Source organism: Eptatretus burgeri, chromosome 13 (assembly GCF_056783735.1).
Source record: "Eptatretus burgeri isolate ZD-2024b chromosome 13, Ebu_testis_v1, whole genome shotgun sequence".
Lineage (NCBI taxonomy): Eukaryota > Metazoa > Chordata > Myxini > Myxiniformes > Myxinidae > Eptatretus > Eptatretus burgeri.
This window is the reverse complement of record NC_140973.1, coordinates 6069398-6088412: the sequence shown is the minus strand read 5'-3', so window position 1 is coordinate 6088412 and position 19015 is coordinate 6069398. Positions and strand designations below refer to the sequence as shown.

The window sequence follows — 19015 nt, the reverse complement described above, 5'->3', positions numbered from 1 at the left end:
GATCGTTTGTAAGTCAAGTCGGGCATGGGAGCATGTGCCGGAGCAGCTTGTCGCTGTGTCCACTTTCCCCCGGTACTCCAGGGGCCTCAGTCTGGCGATTGTCGGGGCCGAGGCCTACTACCTCAAGGAAAGGAATCAAGTAAGTTCATATACCATCCGTTTATTCAAATAAAACAAAAAGACACTTGTGTGCACAGAATGAGGACTTCAAACTCCCCATGGTATTGGGAGTTGAAGGCTTCAGGGTACAGGGAATTTCTGAGCGTTTATATACAGTTTTCACCAAGATATCAGATATGCCACATACAATGGTATTAGTCTGTCAAATATGTCGCTTACAATGGTTGGAGTTTGTTTTTCTGATACAAGGAGATGGGTAAGAGAGAGTCATTGTTTCATTCTGCTGACTACTTGATCGCAGGTGAAGAGTTTATTTAACAGATATGACAACAATAGGTTATTGGGGCTAAAGTAAAGATAATGTGTGTATTTTCTGTGCAAGCTCATTCAGCATGTATATTTTAGCTTTTTCAGCATGCATGTCTATCAGCTCTACTCATAAATCATTTCTAAACCAAGTTAATTCAATAATTTAATAAAAGAACAAAGTAAATTTTGCTTTTTACATGATTATAAATTCAATTTAATAATCCAGCTCCCACAGTTTCTCCCTTTTGTTCAAACAGAACAAAGTAAAGAGCTTGCTCTGGAAGAACAAATCGACTGAAAATCTAAATTTGTCGTTTGGCATGCAGCAGGCTCGTTTCCACCGCGTCACCAAGACTTGCGCTCTGTGTTGGGTTAACACCCTGGCAAGTGGATGCAACTCAACAGGGTGCCACCACCTCCCCTCCACAGAGATGGGGCGCCTAAGCAATTTTGGAAAAAAAAGAACCATATGCACACCGAACATATACCCAATGGGCAATTTCTTTTTCAATTATACTAATCAGATTGAATTTGGGCAAGCCGTTCAAATTCTTTTCCCCCTGAAGTTTTAAAGGTATTTCTATCATTCCATATCTCTTTATTACAATCATCCATCTGCTTCTGATTCTTTAGCAATAATTGTTCAATTCTTTCAACTGGGTTTTTGTCATTCCCAAAGGCACAAGTGTCTGTACTTTCATATTTTCTAAAAGATACCACCGTCACGGTGTCTCGACTTAATTTTATACCAAGTTCTTCATTTTCTGGATCTTCAGAGATCATTGGTCCAGGGAGACTTCACGCACCACTCTCGTTGTTACTGTGGTAAATTTTCACACACACACACACACACACACACACACACACACACACACACACACACACACACACACACACACACACACACACACACACACACACACACCGATCATTACTTTTATGCATATGATGATGACAACAATAGCGATGAATATCCATAACCCAACAATCAATATGTGGAGTATCCGTGTTCCTCTTCCACCAAACACTCCCATTAACCAAGATACAAACCCTCCTTCCTTAAAATAACCATGTTACTCTGCAGCTACCTTCCTTACATGTTGTACCACGTCATGGATATGTACCTTTAATAATGCCTGGGGTTCCATGAGATTATTCATTCATATCCTTGTATCTGTCCTTGGCCCAGTAATTTGTCCTTCAATAGTTACTTGTTCTACCCCCTTAGATAGTGAGGCAAAATTTGTCCTATATCAGGGAGTGTGATCATCTTTTTCCCTTCTATATAGGAAGTTACCTTTCATCTGATACTTAGGATCGTACCAGTGCAAATAGTGTACATTTGTATCCCTCATTTTTCCAGTTGTTTTTCTCTCGTACTTTCACATTAACATCCCTATTTGTCCCTCCTGTTTGAGATAGGACTAGATTAGCTTGTCTACAATCCAGGTACTCACATATGTCTTCCCCTGAAAATGGGACTGCTGAGAGGGGCAGTCCATGCTTTGCTAAGTAGGGAAGCTGTGAGCAAACCCAACACTTGTTTTTGTTCATATTTTTAGTATGGTGTAAAGATATTGCTTAAAAAAAGGTGTTTAGTGGATGTCCAGTTATCCTTTCATTAAACACTCTGCTTCGTTTCAGGCGTGCAGTGTCTACGTCCCCTTCATCCCGTGTGACACGGGGTGCATAATTATATGGAAGGGTCATATAGGTGTTTGTCCCATTACATGCCTATCTCATGCAATTGGTCCCGGTGTTTACCTTCTCCTATTTTGCGTTCCCAGCCATAATCATTCCTTTGTTTCCCCTGCTCTCGACCAAACATTCTGCTCCATGATATTCTCATAATATAGTCCGGATGTCAAACACCATTTTTCAAGATGACCTTGCATTAGGGTCCGCACAATGTTTCTTCTGCATTTTTGTGATCATCAGACCATCTGAATGAATATTCCCAATAATGCTACTCTGGCACCCTTGAGCATTTTTGTAGAAAGCCATTAATATGAAAATTAGCGGTGGCCATTGTCAAAATTACTATTTTTCTTAATATCTCCAAAAGTAAGCATCCAAATAGCCTGGTTGAGATGTCTACACCCATGTTTTTAGGGTCACTGGTCATGATAAACCCACTTACAATTTGATAACATTGAAATTTCGCTCATTAATATGCAAATTAGCATAACCCCACCTGAATTTGTCTGTGCCGATTTGCATTTTTGCAGTACAGTTATACAACAACAACAAAACTGTTTGAAAATAACTTGCGCCGAGCGGTTTGTCCCCAGTACAGTTGTGAAGAAATGGCTGACCTCAGAAGATCCACAGCATGAACTGTTTCTGATCAAGTAAGTTGGGGGCTTGTAATGTAATGAAAGGAACATGGAGAACTGAGTTTTAAGTAAGAGTAATGTCTTCTGATACAGTAGAATGATCGATATTATTTGCAAGCAAGTTTTTATTGCTATTATTTAACATGATCTCTCTGAAAACAACTATTTTATTGAATTTTAAAAGTACACAGGGTGGAACCTGTTTCCTGAGAATTTTTTAAAATACAAACAAAGAACTTAAATGTTTACTGATGTTTATAATTACCTCTATTGTTACAGGTTGAGGCTCCATCACCATGGGAGACTGTTTCTTCAGTCCCTGCGATGCAACTGAAGCTGGAAACCCCCTGGTAACAGGTGGTCCAGACAGAGTGCGAAATATCATCCGGTCAAGCAAAGCAAGACAAGATGGTATGCATGAAGAGCTTGAACAGAGATTACAGGCAGACGAATCTTCGAGCTCAAATGCCATAGAGACTGCGTGTCAACGTACACATCACGCTCACACATAGAAAGACGCTTGAAACGAATGAGTCAAGACCGGGTGAACTGGCGTCAGCGTCAGAAAATTATAAAAACTGTGTCTTACTGGAAACTATATAAAGACGAAGATTCTCCGGTTATGTTGAGAGATCTGGAGTAGTTTTGTCTGTCCAGAATCTCCTGTGCTAGCACATATTATAATCTGTTTGTTTGTTCAATAAATGTGTTAAAATTGTACTGACGTTGTGTATCTGTATCTACAATTGGCGAGCCAATGCATGAGCATTAAAAGAGCTGGTGGTAGGCATGAGCTCACAGATCAGAAAAAGTGAGAGATAGTGATCTTTGTGAGTGTGTGTGCTGCCGGCTTGTCGTGTTCCTTGTTCAAGGTCAACAAGCTTCGAACGAAATTTGAGTTGGATAGATTTGAGGTTTCTGGTTCAGTGATTGATGTTGATGTTGAAGAATACGTGTCGTTTTCAAAAGGTATTGTTGGAGTCCCGAAAAGTCCTGATCAGGCTGAGGGGTCCACTGTTTTTAATGGTTGCGCTGGCACTGTTTCGGTGTATGCCTGGATAGTTCCCTAATTTGCATTGGCACTTTCGATGCAGACTCAGATAGGTTGTTATCCAATAGAGATTGGAAGTTGAGATTGGCTACACTGGTACTTTCGGTGTTTGCCTGGCTTAACAGTATGCATTGGCACTTTCAATGCAGACTTGAATCGAGCATTGTCCAACAGAGGTTGGAAGTTGAGAGATAGTTGAGGTGATGACAGGGTGTTTCATAGATAGTTGAGAATAGGGCATTGTCCAACAGAGGTTGGAAATTGAGAAATAGTGGGGTTTTTTTGGTTGGAATTGTGCTTCCAGCTTGGGATTGAGGTTCAAACTGAGGAAAATTTGTGTATTGTTGATCTAAGAGCTCTTGTATGATTAGTTGTATCCTGTCTGTTTATGTATCTGTATAAGTTGTATTGTATTGCAAATGAGAAGTGAGACAGGGAAATGCCCTGAGGGTAGTGGAATTGAAATGAATTTAAAATGCGACAATAAATTATTCATAGAATATGGTTCAAAGATATAAAGTGTTGAAGCTGGAGATATTATTTGACCGTGTTTGCTCTTGTGTGCACGCAAGACTGACATGGGATGATAATTTTTCAGCCGTCAAAAGTAAAAAAACAATAACAATGCAAGAATGATAAGGCTGGTTAACAGAGTAAAAGGAATTCCTGGGTTATGAAATAAAATGGAACATACAATGCCATTTAATTTTAATCTCGGTAACAGCTTGAAGGCAGAATTGACCTTTGATTCAGGATTCGAACCATATACAAGAGGTCGTGAGTGAGTTTAACGTCTATTCTTTAGACTTTAATTTTTCAGCATAAAGAACAAGAGGATTTTTCTTTAAACTGCGGAGAAATGTCATGTAAATGATGTCGTTTTATAAACTAACAGGGTGATTTAATTAGCCACGAGTCAAACGTTATGTGGTCACTATGGTAACGCTGAGATTTATGATGCTGTGACATTGGTTTAAATAATTCCAGCAATCTGTGTGTCTGTCTGTCTGTCTGTGACCGCTGTTTCTCGACAACCACTGGTCCGGTATATTGCTGGGGCCCTGAGGATGTGCCTTTTTTAAGGTTTGATATTAATCGGACAAGTGGTTCCCAAGTTATGGCCATTTATTTACTAAACCAATTACAGGACACAGTGCTATGACGTCACACTTGACGTCACAATTCTTCGTTTGATATGACGTCACAATTGATGCTGGGGACCTGAGTATGTGCCTTTTCAAGGTTTGAAAATATATATATATTTTTTTTTGCACGTACGGACACGCACTCGTTGGTTTAAAAGTCCAATTAAATAAATTAATTTGAATGTCCACATAATACGTATGCGATTGGTAAGTTTACAGAATTGGGATGGATTTATTTGAATGCTAGGTTGGTTTACAATGTATAATTGAGGGCAGGATCTTTCATAAATAAGGGTTAAGAAATAAATGTGATGGATTGTGGAATTATTGATGCCTCCATGATTTTGGGAAGGTAAAAGGAGCCGACATTGTATGTACGGTACCATTATGAGATGGTACGCCAGGCCGTCTGTGCGAAAGGGATGAAAATGCCCCTAAAATGATATATAATATAATAAAAGGTTCAGCAAATATGACGTCATATACAGTATACTGAACTGCATTGTGGTGTACTGCGTCGTGTTGATGCCCAATAATGAACTCGTTATGCGAATGTGTCGTTTGTTGACCAAAATTCGTAAATTAAATGAATCGGGAACGATTTTCTCAAGATTTCGAAGATTATTCACCTTGTTTGCCCACACGAAGGAACATTCGTCCACTGATTTGTTGTGTCACCGGTTTGTGTTGTGTATGTTGTCTGGGAGGATGTTGTGGTTAAGAGATGTTAAAATCACTTTTGTAAGGTTAACTCCAAGTGGTGTGACGCTTTAATCTCAAACATCTCTACAATTTAAGGCCACAAATTAAAAATAAATACATTCCCAGAGATGAGGAAGTGAAGGGAAAAACAAAAAAACAATGTAGACGTAATGACATCACGCGTTGAAGGAAAGATATTTTTTCATGGATAACCAGGACGTGAATGACTATATACAGAGTTGCAAAATACTTTGGTATTGCTCACGGTTTTGGAACATCAGTGTGAGAGAGATTTGTCATTTTTAGGTCACAAAATTAACACCAAATAGCCGTGAAGTAAATACGTGAAGTGTGATCGCTATCCGGAAGAGCAGTAAGTAGTGTGTCAGTGATGCACGTACTTATTTATCGAATGGATTGTTCACGCCGTTGGGTTCCCATTGTGACGTCGGTTAATGGAAAAAATCATTTCGAGAGAAAAAAAGATAGCTCCAGAGAACGATACTGCTGAGGTTGTTTGCATTGATCAAATTCTCCCGAAGAGTATTTGACTGAATCGGGAATTGATTTTTAAATATTTTTTTCATTGCCGATTTGAACGAAACTTGATACTGCACACCGCATGAGAATGGTGAGTAAGGTAGCCCTAAAATTTTGTGCTAACGTGTACCGTTTTGGCTGTATTTCGGGAACATACATACAAGATGAGAGTTTTAGTAATTCAGTATATAGATAGATTATTGCGCATGCGCGGGGACTTAGGAGTGCATACCAAGGAGTTGCGAACTACAGAACAAGCATGCATTCTGCTTTTTCTTGCGTATGGCAGCTTAGCTGCCGGGGTAGCTATCATTTCTTGGAAGCGCGACTATGTCGCTGATGCAGTGCCCCTCGGCCAGTACACACTGGTACTCATTTTGCCGACTTCTAAAGGATGGCAGGCTGAGTCAACCCCCCCTGGTGAACACGAATCAAATGGGTTACGTACATTTTGTGTTGTACTAACAAATATTGTGAGAGTATCTCATTTACAGTTCGATAACATTTTGCTTGAAGCAACAATCAAAGACTGCTATGATCTCGGTCCAGAGGAAAACATTGTGCTCATTAAAGTGAAAGAAAATGAGAATCTGCAATGGAGACATCACGAGAGAACAATGAACTTTTGTGTCCATGATTTGAAAAGTTTTGATAAATAATATAATTGATGTAGTCACAATGAGATGTATAGTAAGATTTGACCATGTTAGAGACAACGTCTATCCGAGACTGACCACGAACAGCCAGTCAGGTTAAGGAAATAACTCGGTAAGCTGAAAGAGAGTATGAGAAGGACATGGCTAAGAATATTAAACATAATAGCAAGGCTTTCTTTAAGTACAGTATATCAGGGGCCATAGCCTGAGAGTAAAGAAGAGGAGAGTTAAGACGGTAGTGAGGTCGGGGATTTTTACTCAGAGAGTAGTTAATGCATGGAATGGTCTCCCTGGAAAGGTAGTGGCAGCAGAAAAAGTAGATAAGTTTAAATTAGAATTAGATAGGTACCTGGAAGCTATGGCGATAGAGGTGTATAGGGATGTTGATAAGACTTTTAGGTAATTTGAGCATTGATGGGTGATTGTGTGCATGTGTATGGAGTGCTATTGGTGAGGGTCCTGTCAAGGAGGGTTGTGTGGTTGATGTGTGTTTAAACCAAGCCCATGCCCCCTCTCCTGAGGGGAAGAGAGAAAAATATTTTTATCTCATTAATTTAAAAACTTTTTTTTTGTATTGTCTTCCTTGGATGTTGTGTTGATAAGCTAGTATGGTATTCGTGTAGATATGGTGGGCTGAATGGCCTCCACCTGTGTTGGGTTTCCTTGGAAATCCTTGTAAGGTGCGAATTTAGGTAAATTAGATCATGGGAGATATGATGCAGAGATCAAAGATGTGATGTAGAGGTAGGAGGCTGGTAAAACCAAATTAAAATGATTTACTGATGGGTTACTGATCGATATCAAACTGACCAGCAAATGTTAAAAAAAAAATTTAAAAATCGGGGGTGTAGATTGTATACGAATCTGAGTTGATGTTGAGGGTCAGAGTTCAGTTCAACTGTAACACCAAAAGTAAAAGCAATTGATAGAATGAAAGGTTAACAACATTTGGTTGTGAGGATTCTGGAATTGTTCTGATTGTCAAGTTGGGGGGGCAAGACTCTAAAAATAAAATAAATAAATCCAGTATACAAGTCCTTCTGAAGGGTTTTGTGAAATAGATTAAATCTACCTGGACTATGCATCAGGAAGTGAATGCCATGTGGCTTACAAAATTGTAACAGGAAGGTGTGAAGAACTTGTAGTAGTTTTACTGTCTGTATTAAAATGATTATTGTAAAATGTATGGCTAATTTGCTTGCAATTTGCATGAAGAAGATCATTACCAAGACAATGATCACACAAATTTCATGCATCACTCATTGAGAGATCAAAACGATGATTTTGATGTTTTCTGGAAAATATGTAATGTGAAATCAGGATGGATAACTACTGTAATGATATTGACATGATAATGATGACTATCAGCAATATCTGTTGATTTTAAGTAACTAATGAAGTATAGATGAAAGGAAAATAAGATTATGATGATGCAATGCCTATCTGAGACTGAACTCATGAGATTGTTTATGACTAGAAATATTGGGAACTTGGTCAACATTCTGTAGGATTTTGGGATTAATTAGGTGTGCCATAGGCAAGGATAAAATTATCTGACAAACGACAGATTATGCTTGTATATTTTATTGAGAGGAAATGAAGTAAAAGAAAATTTTTAGTGCTTGACTGAAGAAATATTTGAATTGATGTTCTGCACACCAGTTGTGTATTGTAACGATAACATGCACACAAATTTCATGTTAGCATTTTAGTAATTTAAGAAATACAACAAAATATTTTTACTCAAAGTAAATATGAACCTCTGGTAATTTAGAAATATTACTTTAATTTATTTTTAATTAATTTAAATTTCTGGTAATTTAGACCAGAAATACTGGTCAATATGTCAAAATTAAGGCAGAGGATAAATAATTATATGATTACAAAAGATTAAAGTTTGGCATTGGCTGAAGGAAATACATGGGCAACATTATTTCATTGGATTTTTGTTGGAATAATAATGCTTGTGATTATTATTGTACTCTTCAAATGTACTATAACTGTCTTCTCTTCATTGTTTACTCGTTGTTTAAAGAGAGCAGCCATGGCCACTACAATGGTTGTTCAAGCATCATTCCCATATGAGAATTCCAATACAGAGAGAGAATTTAATGATCTGTGCAACATTGAAGTTTGAAAAATACATGGGCAATTTGGAATGAGCATGTTATATTGTTGTGAATCTGGAAGCCATGAGCACACAAACATACAGGTCCTATAGAACAGTTATATCGGTAACTATGTGTTTTAGTTAGGGTCCCCGTCCCGTGTCTAATGGGTAATTAAATGTACATGTGCTGCGAAGTTGCTTTGATAAGTCAGGGTTTTCTTTTATTTTTACACCACCAACATCAACCACAACAGTGCCAGCATCACCCTCACCTTCACCTCGCTTCCTCACGCCGATGCCATGGTGGGCGGAGTTCAAGGAGGAGCCTCGCGGCAGCCCTTGACCAATCAGCGTGCTACAGGTGGGGTGGCTGCCGCTCAGCCAATCAGAGCCCGCGACTGTGAGAAAGGGGTCTGCGTGACGTCACCATGCCCCCGGGCCAATCGACGGACTTGCCGCTCGTTTTGGCCAGTGACAGGGCGACAAGCGATTCTGCGCGCCAAAACCGTCCAGTGAGGGAGGGCGGAGGCGTCCCCTCCCCCCTGGAGAAGGGTGAATAAGGGCGCGGCACGATCGGACGAAGAGATATCCTCCTCCTCCTCCACCAGAACCGCAAGTCGGTTGCGCGCTGTCTCTGTCGGTGAATGAGGAGAGCTTGAGAGATCCTTCCTCCACAAGAACCGCAAGGGTTGCACGCCATGTCTCTGTCGGTGAACAAGGAGAGAGAAACGGGTGACACGAGTGGAGAACGCGTTTGCCTGACACGAGTGGTTGTCGCGTTCGCCTCACACGCGAAAGGTCCGAGTCCCGCCACCCGCCAGCTCAACGTACCCACATGAGGCGGACAGGTCCGAGGCAGGCTCTGGTCTTCAGCTCGCCTTTCCCTCTAAGCTGGAGGCCTCAATAAAGGCTGCGGCCACCGGTTCGTGTGTGTGTGTGTGTGTGTGTGTGTGTGTGTGTGTGTGTGTGTGTGTGTGTGTGTGTGTGGCACCAGTCCATTTAGTAAAACTGCATAAGTGCTTGTACATAAATTGCTATTCCCTCTATAGTCGGATAATCTGCCTTCTTGTGTGCTCCCCTGTCCCTTTATAAATAAATACATTTGTTAAATGTATCAGTTTGTTGCTGTGTTTCTTCCATTGGCTTAGCGTGACACGTGTTGGCGAATGATAAAGGCTGTTGCCACTGTAAATGTACGTTTGGACCGACGGAACTTCGGCAACCATCTGCTCGGGTTGTGCACGGGTCGGGCACGCTAACGGCTCGACTCGTACGAGGGTGTGAGTACTCGGTAACTCGCCACGTGGACCTCTAGGTATTTTGAAGATTGGTAAATAACCCTGTACCACGTGGTGTAATTATTGACGACTCGCAGTCCGGTAAGGGACCCATACCTGTCGGAGTTATCCGAAAGGTACGATCTAAGTTCCGGGTGTTCGGTAGAGTCGACCCTACTGCTCCACCTAGCGGTCGTGCTCACAGCCAATACCCGGCCCACAACAATATGACCATGGGCAGATGTTATCTCTGAGACGATCATCGATCCTGCTGTCCTTTGTCAGTGGTATATCATTATTTAGAAAACAACAACAACACATCCTGGCCTTTTATGGCTGGAATCAAGAAATGAAATATCTGAATAACGAATTCCTTGTGATTATGACATTGGAATATGCAGAGTGGACAATGGTGGTGGGGTGCAACAAAGCAGTTTGTGCTCGAGACTTCCTACTCTCTACACTCTTCTCCACCCTGACCACTTCGTGCCAATATGCCTCCGGCTTCACTATATGTGGTGTGAGGGGCTTTGGCAACAGTACTTTGCATGAGATGCTACTCTTCTCCACATATTCTCCCTGCCCACTTTCATCCACAAAGTTTGATAAAACGTGGTTACCTTTTCAACATGACTGATTGTGAAATGATGCTGGGAAAGGAGGCTCAGGAGAGATACTATTCTGCAAGCTGGCGTTGGACTTCTGAAATAAATTGCTTGTGGTTGCTGTTTCTTCTTGGTTGGAGAAATGCCACAAGTTTCTTAAAATGCCGAAGAAGAAAAACCAAACAAACTGATCCTGATCAAGAAATGTCATGTTACAGTGAGACAACACTGCCCTTTTCCTGGAGGTACTACATATGCCCAGGTGTCAAAGCCATATGTGGAAGAAGATGAAGACTGATACCCAGGGCAGCATGAGGTGTGTGACATTTGTCTGGCCAGGCTGGATCAGCACCTCTATCCTTGCATCGCTGTTTACCTCCAAAGGAAAATAGCAAGTAATGGAACTTTATTGGCTGGGAGAGTTGGGAAAGATGATTTGTACATAGATTGCTAATGTCTTTGGAATATGAGATGTTCATTCAAAGATTGCCCATGTAGCCTGTTTTAAAAATTCATAAATGTTGTGTGTTTTTTTTTTACCTTCGCATTCTGCGGAAGGTTATGTATTGGTCGCTGTGTATTTATTTATTTATTTATTTATTTGTGAGTGTGTGTGTGTGTGTGTGTGTGTGTGTGTGTGTGTGTGTGTGTTTGTTTGTTATTCGCATAACTCAGAAAGTATTAAACCAAATCGCTTGAAATTTGGTGGGATGATGGGTTATTATCCAAGGAACATTTGATTAGATTTTGGGAGCGATTGGGTCAAAGGTCAAGGTCACGGAAAGGTCAAATTCGTATTTTTACCATAGCGCGGTCAATTTTGATCTAATTGGCATGCAGCCAATGCCAAAATGTTCAGAATTCATTGCCCAATCTTGTGATGGGCGACATGACACAATTAAGTCATTACCCTTGTTAGCGGTTGGGGGTCAAAGGTCAGTGGGGTCACGACCTTTCAAAATATGCGGTTTTTGTCATCACACGGTCAAATCAAAACCGATTTGCATGAAACCAACACCAAAATGTTCACTGTTCTGTTCCCCCCACTCTCATGCCAAGAACAAAAAAGTAGCGGAGGCGAAGGTATGCGCTCTACCCAGTGCCCATTCTAGTTTTAAGTATGTATCCATTTGCAATTAACATAATTATATTTTTCCTTTGTATGGATAGATCACCTGACGATTACAGTTTGTATCAGGTTGAATATAAGAAGAATTGCCTATCATTTTAAAAGCTATCTAAAGGAATTTTTAAAACAGACATAAACAAGTTGGAATGTGGATTTGCAAAGGTGTCCAGATGTATTCACGAAGCTCTGGTCGCTTCAAGATAATATATCTTCCCAGTTTTCGGAGAAGCAGACTGACTTTTAACCTACATATTGGAAACTTGTTTTAATGGCCATTAGGGTTGGCGTTTGACGTCATTCGAGCATTCTGTGCGATTAATATGTCCGGGTTTGAATATGTGTTCCAACCATTTAAGCAGGAGCTTTCAAAGAAGACTGAAGATAAGGTTCACCTGGAAATTGTCAAGACCGGGCGAACTGGCGTTGGTGTCAGAAAATTATAAAAACTGTGTCTTACTGGAAACTATATCAAGACGAAGATTCTCCGGTTATGTTGAGAGATCTGGAGTAAACTTGTCTGTCCAGAATCTCCTGTGCTGGCACATATAATCTGTTTGTTCAATAAATGTTTTAAAATTGTACTAACATTGTGTATCTGTATCCACATATCCATCACATCTCACAACACAATACCAGAGTATAGTTCAGATATCAGATTGATCAGTTTTGGTGACACCCCACGAAGACCAAGAATCCTCCAGAGGCATCCCGATTCACTGAATCAAACGCTTTACAGAGATCAACATAGGCTGCAAGCAGCCCCTGCTGAAACTCTTGTCTGTGTTTGGTGATGACCCGAAGGCCAAGGATACAGTCAATCATTGACCTCTTTGATGTAAAGTCTGACTGCTCTGGGCGTTGGTGCTCAAGCAGATGGTGGCGAACCCGATCAAAAATTTTCCGAGCAAAGACCTTGCCCGGCACTGAGAGCAGCGTCACCCCTCAGTAGTTGTTCTGGTCCTGGCGATCACCCTTCCATTTCCAGAGAGGGACAACAAGGCCCCTCCTCCAGTCAGTTAGGATGATGCCTGTATTCCAGGCAGAGCACAGTACTGCATGCAATGACATGAGTACGGCATTTCCACCAGCCTTGAGTTCAGCATGGATGCCACAGATCCCTGGAGCTTTACCTCATTTCAACCGGTTCACCGCAGCCTGTGTTTCCACAAACAAAGGTTGATCACAGTTGATGGGAGAGTCAGCAATAAGGATTGTAACACCCCTGACATCCACCTCGACAGCTGGTGGATCAGCCTGGTACAACCGCTCAAAGTAACCGACGCAGCGGGACTTCACTTCAGACTCCTCTGTCAAGAGCCTACCACTCTTCGCTCTAACTGCAGCACATCGAGGGATGGGCTTGGAGAAACCCAATGCGTGAACTCCCTGTATGGACGATGAGAATCACGACCACGGGTGATGCTCTTCCCCCTCACAGATTCCTCACGCATAGACCTCCTTTTCCATCCTCAGTACACGTACAGTTTTATGCCTCAACTCCCTGTACAACTCAGCTCTGCCATTAAGCCTGGCCCTGCAACTTTGGTCAATGGTATCCAATGTCCCTTGAGAGAAAAAATTCTTCTTCACCTGAAAGTGAGTTACAAGACATCCAACGGCAACATCAAGGACGGTTGCCTTGAAGGCACTCCACAACTCATCAGGATCCCCCAATGCACTCAGACCCCCCACATCACTGCTGTTTGAATTTTGTTTGCGGGAATCAAGCCGGGCATTAGCACGAATAATTTATCGCAAACCTGATACATCACAATGACGTCATATTCGTTTTTATGACGTCATCATTAAGAGGACGAGGATCTTAGCTCATTTGAGCTTGTTCTTTTTATTCTTTGAATGTAATCATCTTGAACCTCAAAGCACTTCAGTATGAACTTCACTTGTCAGAGAGCAAATTATTGCAAACCTCGTTCTTTCAAAAAAAAAAGTTTTAAGCATTAGGGAATCATCATGCACGAATCGGCTCGTAGAGTTCAACAATTGAACCGTCTCTCATACATGGGATGGGATCAGCAGAACGATCATCGAAGTATCATAACTACCTTTGGAAGCAAGGAGATGCTGATGTTTTGGCAGTTAACCCCTTGTCAGAGCAAAAGAGGTGTTTTGTGCCAACAAAGGCTTTTTTTATTTGTTTCGTTTTTTTTTTTAACAGTCAAGACTCATGGAAGAGGTGTAACACTGAACGGATTAGGATGCAGCATGACAGAACGGTACAGAGAAGGAATGGGGGGGGGTGGAACGAACAGCTGAGTTGAAGGACAAGATAGAGGGTGGCGAGTTGGACAACAATGGGTCTAGGGAGGAATGGGGTGGACAAGGTGGATCCAGAAGGAAACTTGGAAGGAGGAGGGATTGCGGTGGGTGAACGAGGGTAGAAAAGATCATGGCTTTGGATTGGGGACCATTCGAGATGATCTTGAGTTTTTGCTTTGTCTACAACCCTTGTTCACGCAGACTGTTCTCCATTCTGCATTCATCATACCTACCTTATTGGCTCTGAAAGATCTCTTCTGCCATCTCAAATGTCACCTCCATGCCCCCAGTTTTTGAAAAAGTTTTTACCCTCTGTATTTAAAATAAAGAAGGCTCGTGAATATGGAAGGGGTCCAGTCGATTATTTTATCAAAAGCCAAATAAATCTGGAAGTCGATGGCGCATCATCACAAATCGCCACGCTTCTCACCTCGAACAAAGTTGAAATATGGAAAACAGTTCCACCATGAATGACCCAATATCAAATTTTGAGTAAAACATTTTTTTTTCTTCTGTTTTGACCCCTATCATCCCATTTCCTGCAGCTTGCACTGGGGGTAAAATGAAAAAAATCGTTACAAATGTCATGCGACCTCAATGTTAATTGCATTTTTTTTTAAATAAAAAAAAACATGATCGAGGCTCGTGGAAGCGCGAGGACACAGGACAGACCAGGACTCAACATAACAAGGGGAACAGCAGGAGGAAGGGGAAAACGCCAATATCAGGGTGGAGGGAGCAAGTCGACGGAGAAAGACAAACAAGGGATGCAGGTTACGATGAGAAAAAGAGGAGAAGATTCATTAAAAATGTTTAAAGTGTGCCTGTAATTGCACTTTTCGGTTTTCACTTTTTCTTTCGACATTTTCAGTAGACATAGTATATCTCGACTTTAAGAAGGTATTTGATGAGGAACCACATCGGAGGTTGTTAGGCAAGGTGAGGGCTTGTGGAGTGGCTGATCAGGTAGCTAATTGGATTTCAAACTGGCTTAGTGGTCAGAAGCAAAGTGGCTGTGAGTGGGAGGATGTAAGTCGCGGGGTACCTCACAGATCAGTACTCGGGCATTACTATTCATTATTTACATCAATAATTTGGATAGTGGGGGTGAAGTGTAGGTTTTTCCAAATTTGCAGATGACACAAAACTTGGAGGTAAGGTGGATAGCAGAGGGGGGTGATGATCAGATTCAGGAAGGTATTGATACTTGCATAGATTGATTTCAAAGAAACGTGGCAGAAGCGGTGGGATTAAATTCTCACAATGTACCCCACACCGTAGGGATTTACAAGGAAGGCTCTTGGGAATGGCTAACAAAAGGTCAAATGAATTTGGATGGAGAATGAGTGGTCATCAACGCCCAAGACCGAGGACACGGCACTGATGCCTTTAAGAAAATGTTGGGATTGAGCCAATCGGACAAGAGCAGGTTTTGTGGGGAAGAAACAGAAAGTACCAGTCACGTCCTTTCGGGATGTAAAAACTCATGTCAGAACAGCCTGACACAGAAAGACATGACAGCGTCTGTAGAGGAATCCACCGGCACATCTGCAAACATTTCAACATCCCGGTCCCAGAACAATCATGGAAACATAAACCAAATCCGATCCTTGAAAATAAACATAAAATGCTCATGTATGACAAGATGATCCTGTCAAGTGTGAACATTGCAACCAAAGCATTGCGTCCAGACATGGTGCTGAAACACAAACATAGGGGCAACACCCCTGGGCACTCACCCGGTGGAGGCTGGTTAAGATAACAAGGGAACCACTGGTAGGCATAGATGACCCAAAAAATATGTAACGGAGAAGAAAGTAAATTCCGATAGGATTTTCTTTTTAATGCCGTGAACAAACTTTAGTACATACACGGTGATGAACATTGTGGTAAAGTTTCATCAAAATCAGATGTGCAGTTTCAGAGAATAAGTTGAAAGTATTTGTGGAAGGATGGACGGACGATGCACCATCCCATAAGCTCCCTGGAACTACGTTCCAGGTGAGCTAAAAATTATTCTAGGAAATATCACTACAAACGAGCTACAAGTGGAGGCCAGCAGAGTGGCAGAGGTTCAGTGAAGATTCTGAAAAGAGCCCTTGGAAGGAGGCAATAAGAACGAAATTTCACAGTTTGGTTCATGAATAATGACCCTTCCAGGAGCGACCTGATGGTATTGTGGTCCCTCGGGCAAAAGGGGTCTTTTTGCCCCCCCCCCCCCCGAGATGAAAATTTGAATAACTGCGAAATAAAAAGATTTCTCAAACAAACATTTGTACATAAATATGCAGAATAATAACGAGACTGAATTAAAAACAAATCCTTACAATTCAAGGACGTGTGTGTGTGTGTGTGTGTGTGTGTGTGTGTGTATGTGTGTGTGTGTGTGTGTGTGTGTGTGTGTGTGTATGTGTGTATGTATGTGTGTATGTATGTATGTGTGTATGTATGTGTGTATGTATGTATGTATGTATGTATGTATGTATGTATGTATGTATGTATGTATGTATGTATGTGTGTGATGTTTCTTGTGGAGTTCGACTGGAGCATTTTGATGTGAAGTGTGATACATGAAAATGATAGTCATGATCTCCTGAGTTTATTTTCCTAATTAACTATAAAGAACCAGGAAGAATTCCCATGTTTTAAACGCACGCCATGTTAAGGTGTATAGAGCAGTTCAACAGGTCTTTCTACCACAGCATGGCATTGTAATTATCACTAGCATCCGTTGAAGACAAAGTCTTTGATATCCCCCGCCATAGTAAATTAGGATTAACAAACTTATATTCCCTAAGCGTGTGCAATATGTATGTGAAGTTTCCCCTTGATCTGACCAGCCGTTCTGGAGAAGAAGATGTTTGAAGGTTTTAGGGTAAATTCAATATGGCTACCAAACCATGTGACCTATCAATTATAAATTAACAAACTTCTGAAAGGATGTCTTGGGGAAAGTGTATGTGAAATTTTACCTCAATCTGTCCAGCCGTTCTGGAGAAGAAGATTTTAAAAATTTTTTAATTTTCAATCCAAGATGGCTGACGAACCATGTGACCTATGACATCATAAATTTACATTCTGCCTCCAATCCTCCAGTGGAATATGTGTGTGAAGTTTCGTGTTAATCAGATGAGGTGTGTTTTTCTATCCAAAATGGCCACCAAACCATGTGACTTGTGACGTCATAATTTTTACTATGTATGCAGACATGATGGAAGATGATAGTTGCAAATTTTCGCTTCGTTAGGTTATGTGATTCCAGAGAAAACATTAGATAATATTTTTCTTGAATCCAACATGGCTGCCAAACCATGTGACCTATCAATTCGAAAATATCAAAAGGCACCAGTTCACCACTTGTTTGATACGTGGACCAAATTTCGTAAATCTATCTTGAGGGGATTTGTAGTTAAAACGGATGGATGGATGGACGGACGGAACCCATTTCTATATCCCCCGCCAACTTCGTTGGTTGGCGGGGATAAAAAAAACAAATAGCAAAAACAATGATAACAGCAACAAAGAAAATACTCATAAATACTAAAAATATTTACAACCATAATAAGAATGTTATCATTTGGCAATAATAATAACAAATGTATAATCGACATCAATCCTCAACTCACCCCACCCCACCCCACCCCATCTCATCTCATCTCATCTCATCTCACCCACCTCATCTCACCCCACCCACCTCATCTCATCTCACCCACCCCACCCCACCCCATCTCATCTCATCTCATCTCATCTCATCTCATCTCACCCACCCACGCCCACCACATCTCACCCCACCCCACCCCACCCCATCTCATCTCACCCACCCCACTTCACCCCACCCCACCTCACACCCACCTCATCTCACCCCACCCACCTCATCTCACCCCACCCACCTCATCTCATCTCACCCACCCCCCCTCACCCCTCCCACCTCATCTCACCTCACCCCATTACATCTCACCCAACCCCACCCACCTCATCTCACCCACCTCATTTCATCTCACCCACCTCACCCCACCCACCTCATTTCATCTCACCCACCTCACCCCACCCACCTCATCTCCTCACCCCATCTCATCTCACCCCACCTCACCTCACCTCACCCCATCTCATCTCACCCCACCTCATCTCACCCCACCCCATTTCATCTCACCCACCCCACCCACCTCATCTCACCCCATCCCATCTCACCCCACCCCATTTCACCTCACCCCATCTCATCTCACCTCACCCCATCTCACACCACCTCATCTCACCTCACCGCATCTCATCTCACGCCACCTCACCTCATCTCATCTCCTCACCCCACCACATCTGGAATACCAAGTTAACACTCAAATAGTACAGCAGGTGGGTTCGATGTAACAAGGCTGGAAGACCAATGAAAATTTGGTCCATCGGACCAACGGGTCCACTCGTTACAAAAACACACACGAGTTGGAGATCTTGTCCCACACCGTGTCCCACATGGTGAAACCCACAAACGGGGAAAACAACCAACGTGCGGGGGGGAGCTCGGCCTGCACGGACAACGTGCGGGGGGGGGAGCTCGGCCTGCACGGACAACGTGCGGGGGGGGAGCTCGGCCTGCACGGACAACGTGCGGGGGGGGGGAGGTCGGCCTGCACGGACAACGTGCGGGGGAGCTCGGCCTGCACGGACAACGTGCGGGGGGGGGGAGCTCGGCCTGCACGGACAACGTGCGGGGGGGGGCTCGGCCTGCACGGACAACGTGCGGAGGGGGGGAGCTCGGCCTGCACG

General features: G+C 42.3%; 1 protein-coding gene and 1 long non-coding RNA gene across 2 annotated transcripts; one reads left to right on the top strand and one right to left on the bottom strand.

Moving 5' to 3' along the window:
- The first annotated feature begins 24 nt into the window (after positions 1-24).
- On the top strand, positions 25-3485 carry LOC147013740 (uncharacterized). Its single transcript, XM_085850913.1, has 4 exons — positions 25-139; positions 1206-1254; positions 2658-2780; positions 3045-3485. Exons 1-4 carry the CDS (start codon positions 25-27, stop codon positions 3097-3099), a joined length of 342 nt encoding a protein of 113 aa, XP_085707039.1. The 3' UTR covers positions 3100-3485.
- LOC147013739 (uncharacterized) lies at positions 141-18754 on the bottom strand. Its single transcript, XR_015050499.1, has 2 exons — positions 18541-18754; positions 141-9673 (listed from the first exon to the last, which is right to left on the bottom strand). It is a non-coding gene; the product is annotated as an uncharacterized LOC147013739 (long non-coding RNA).
- Between the last annotated feature and the right edge of the window lie 261 nt (positions 18755-19015).

Bases quoted from the DNA above. Each gene is read 5' to 3' on its own strand.
- LOC147013740 (XM_085850913.1), top strand. From the start codon at position 25: ATGGGAGCATGTGCCGGAGCAGCTTGTCGCTGTGTCCACTTTCCCCCG. The intron at 140-1,205 runs GTAAGTTCATAT...CTGGATCTTCAG, and splicing joins ACCTCAAGGAAAGGAATCAA to AGATCATTGGTCCAGGGAGA. The intron at 2,781-3,044 runs GTAAGTTGGGGG...CTATTGTTACAG, and splicing joins CATGAACTGTTTCTGATCAA to GTTGAGGCTCCATCACCATG.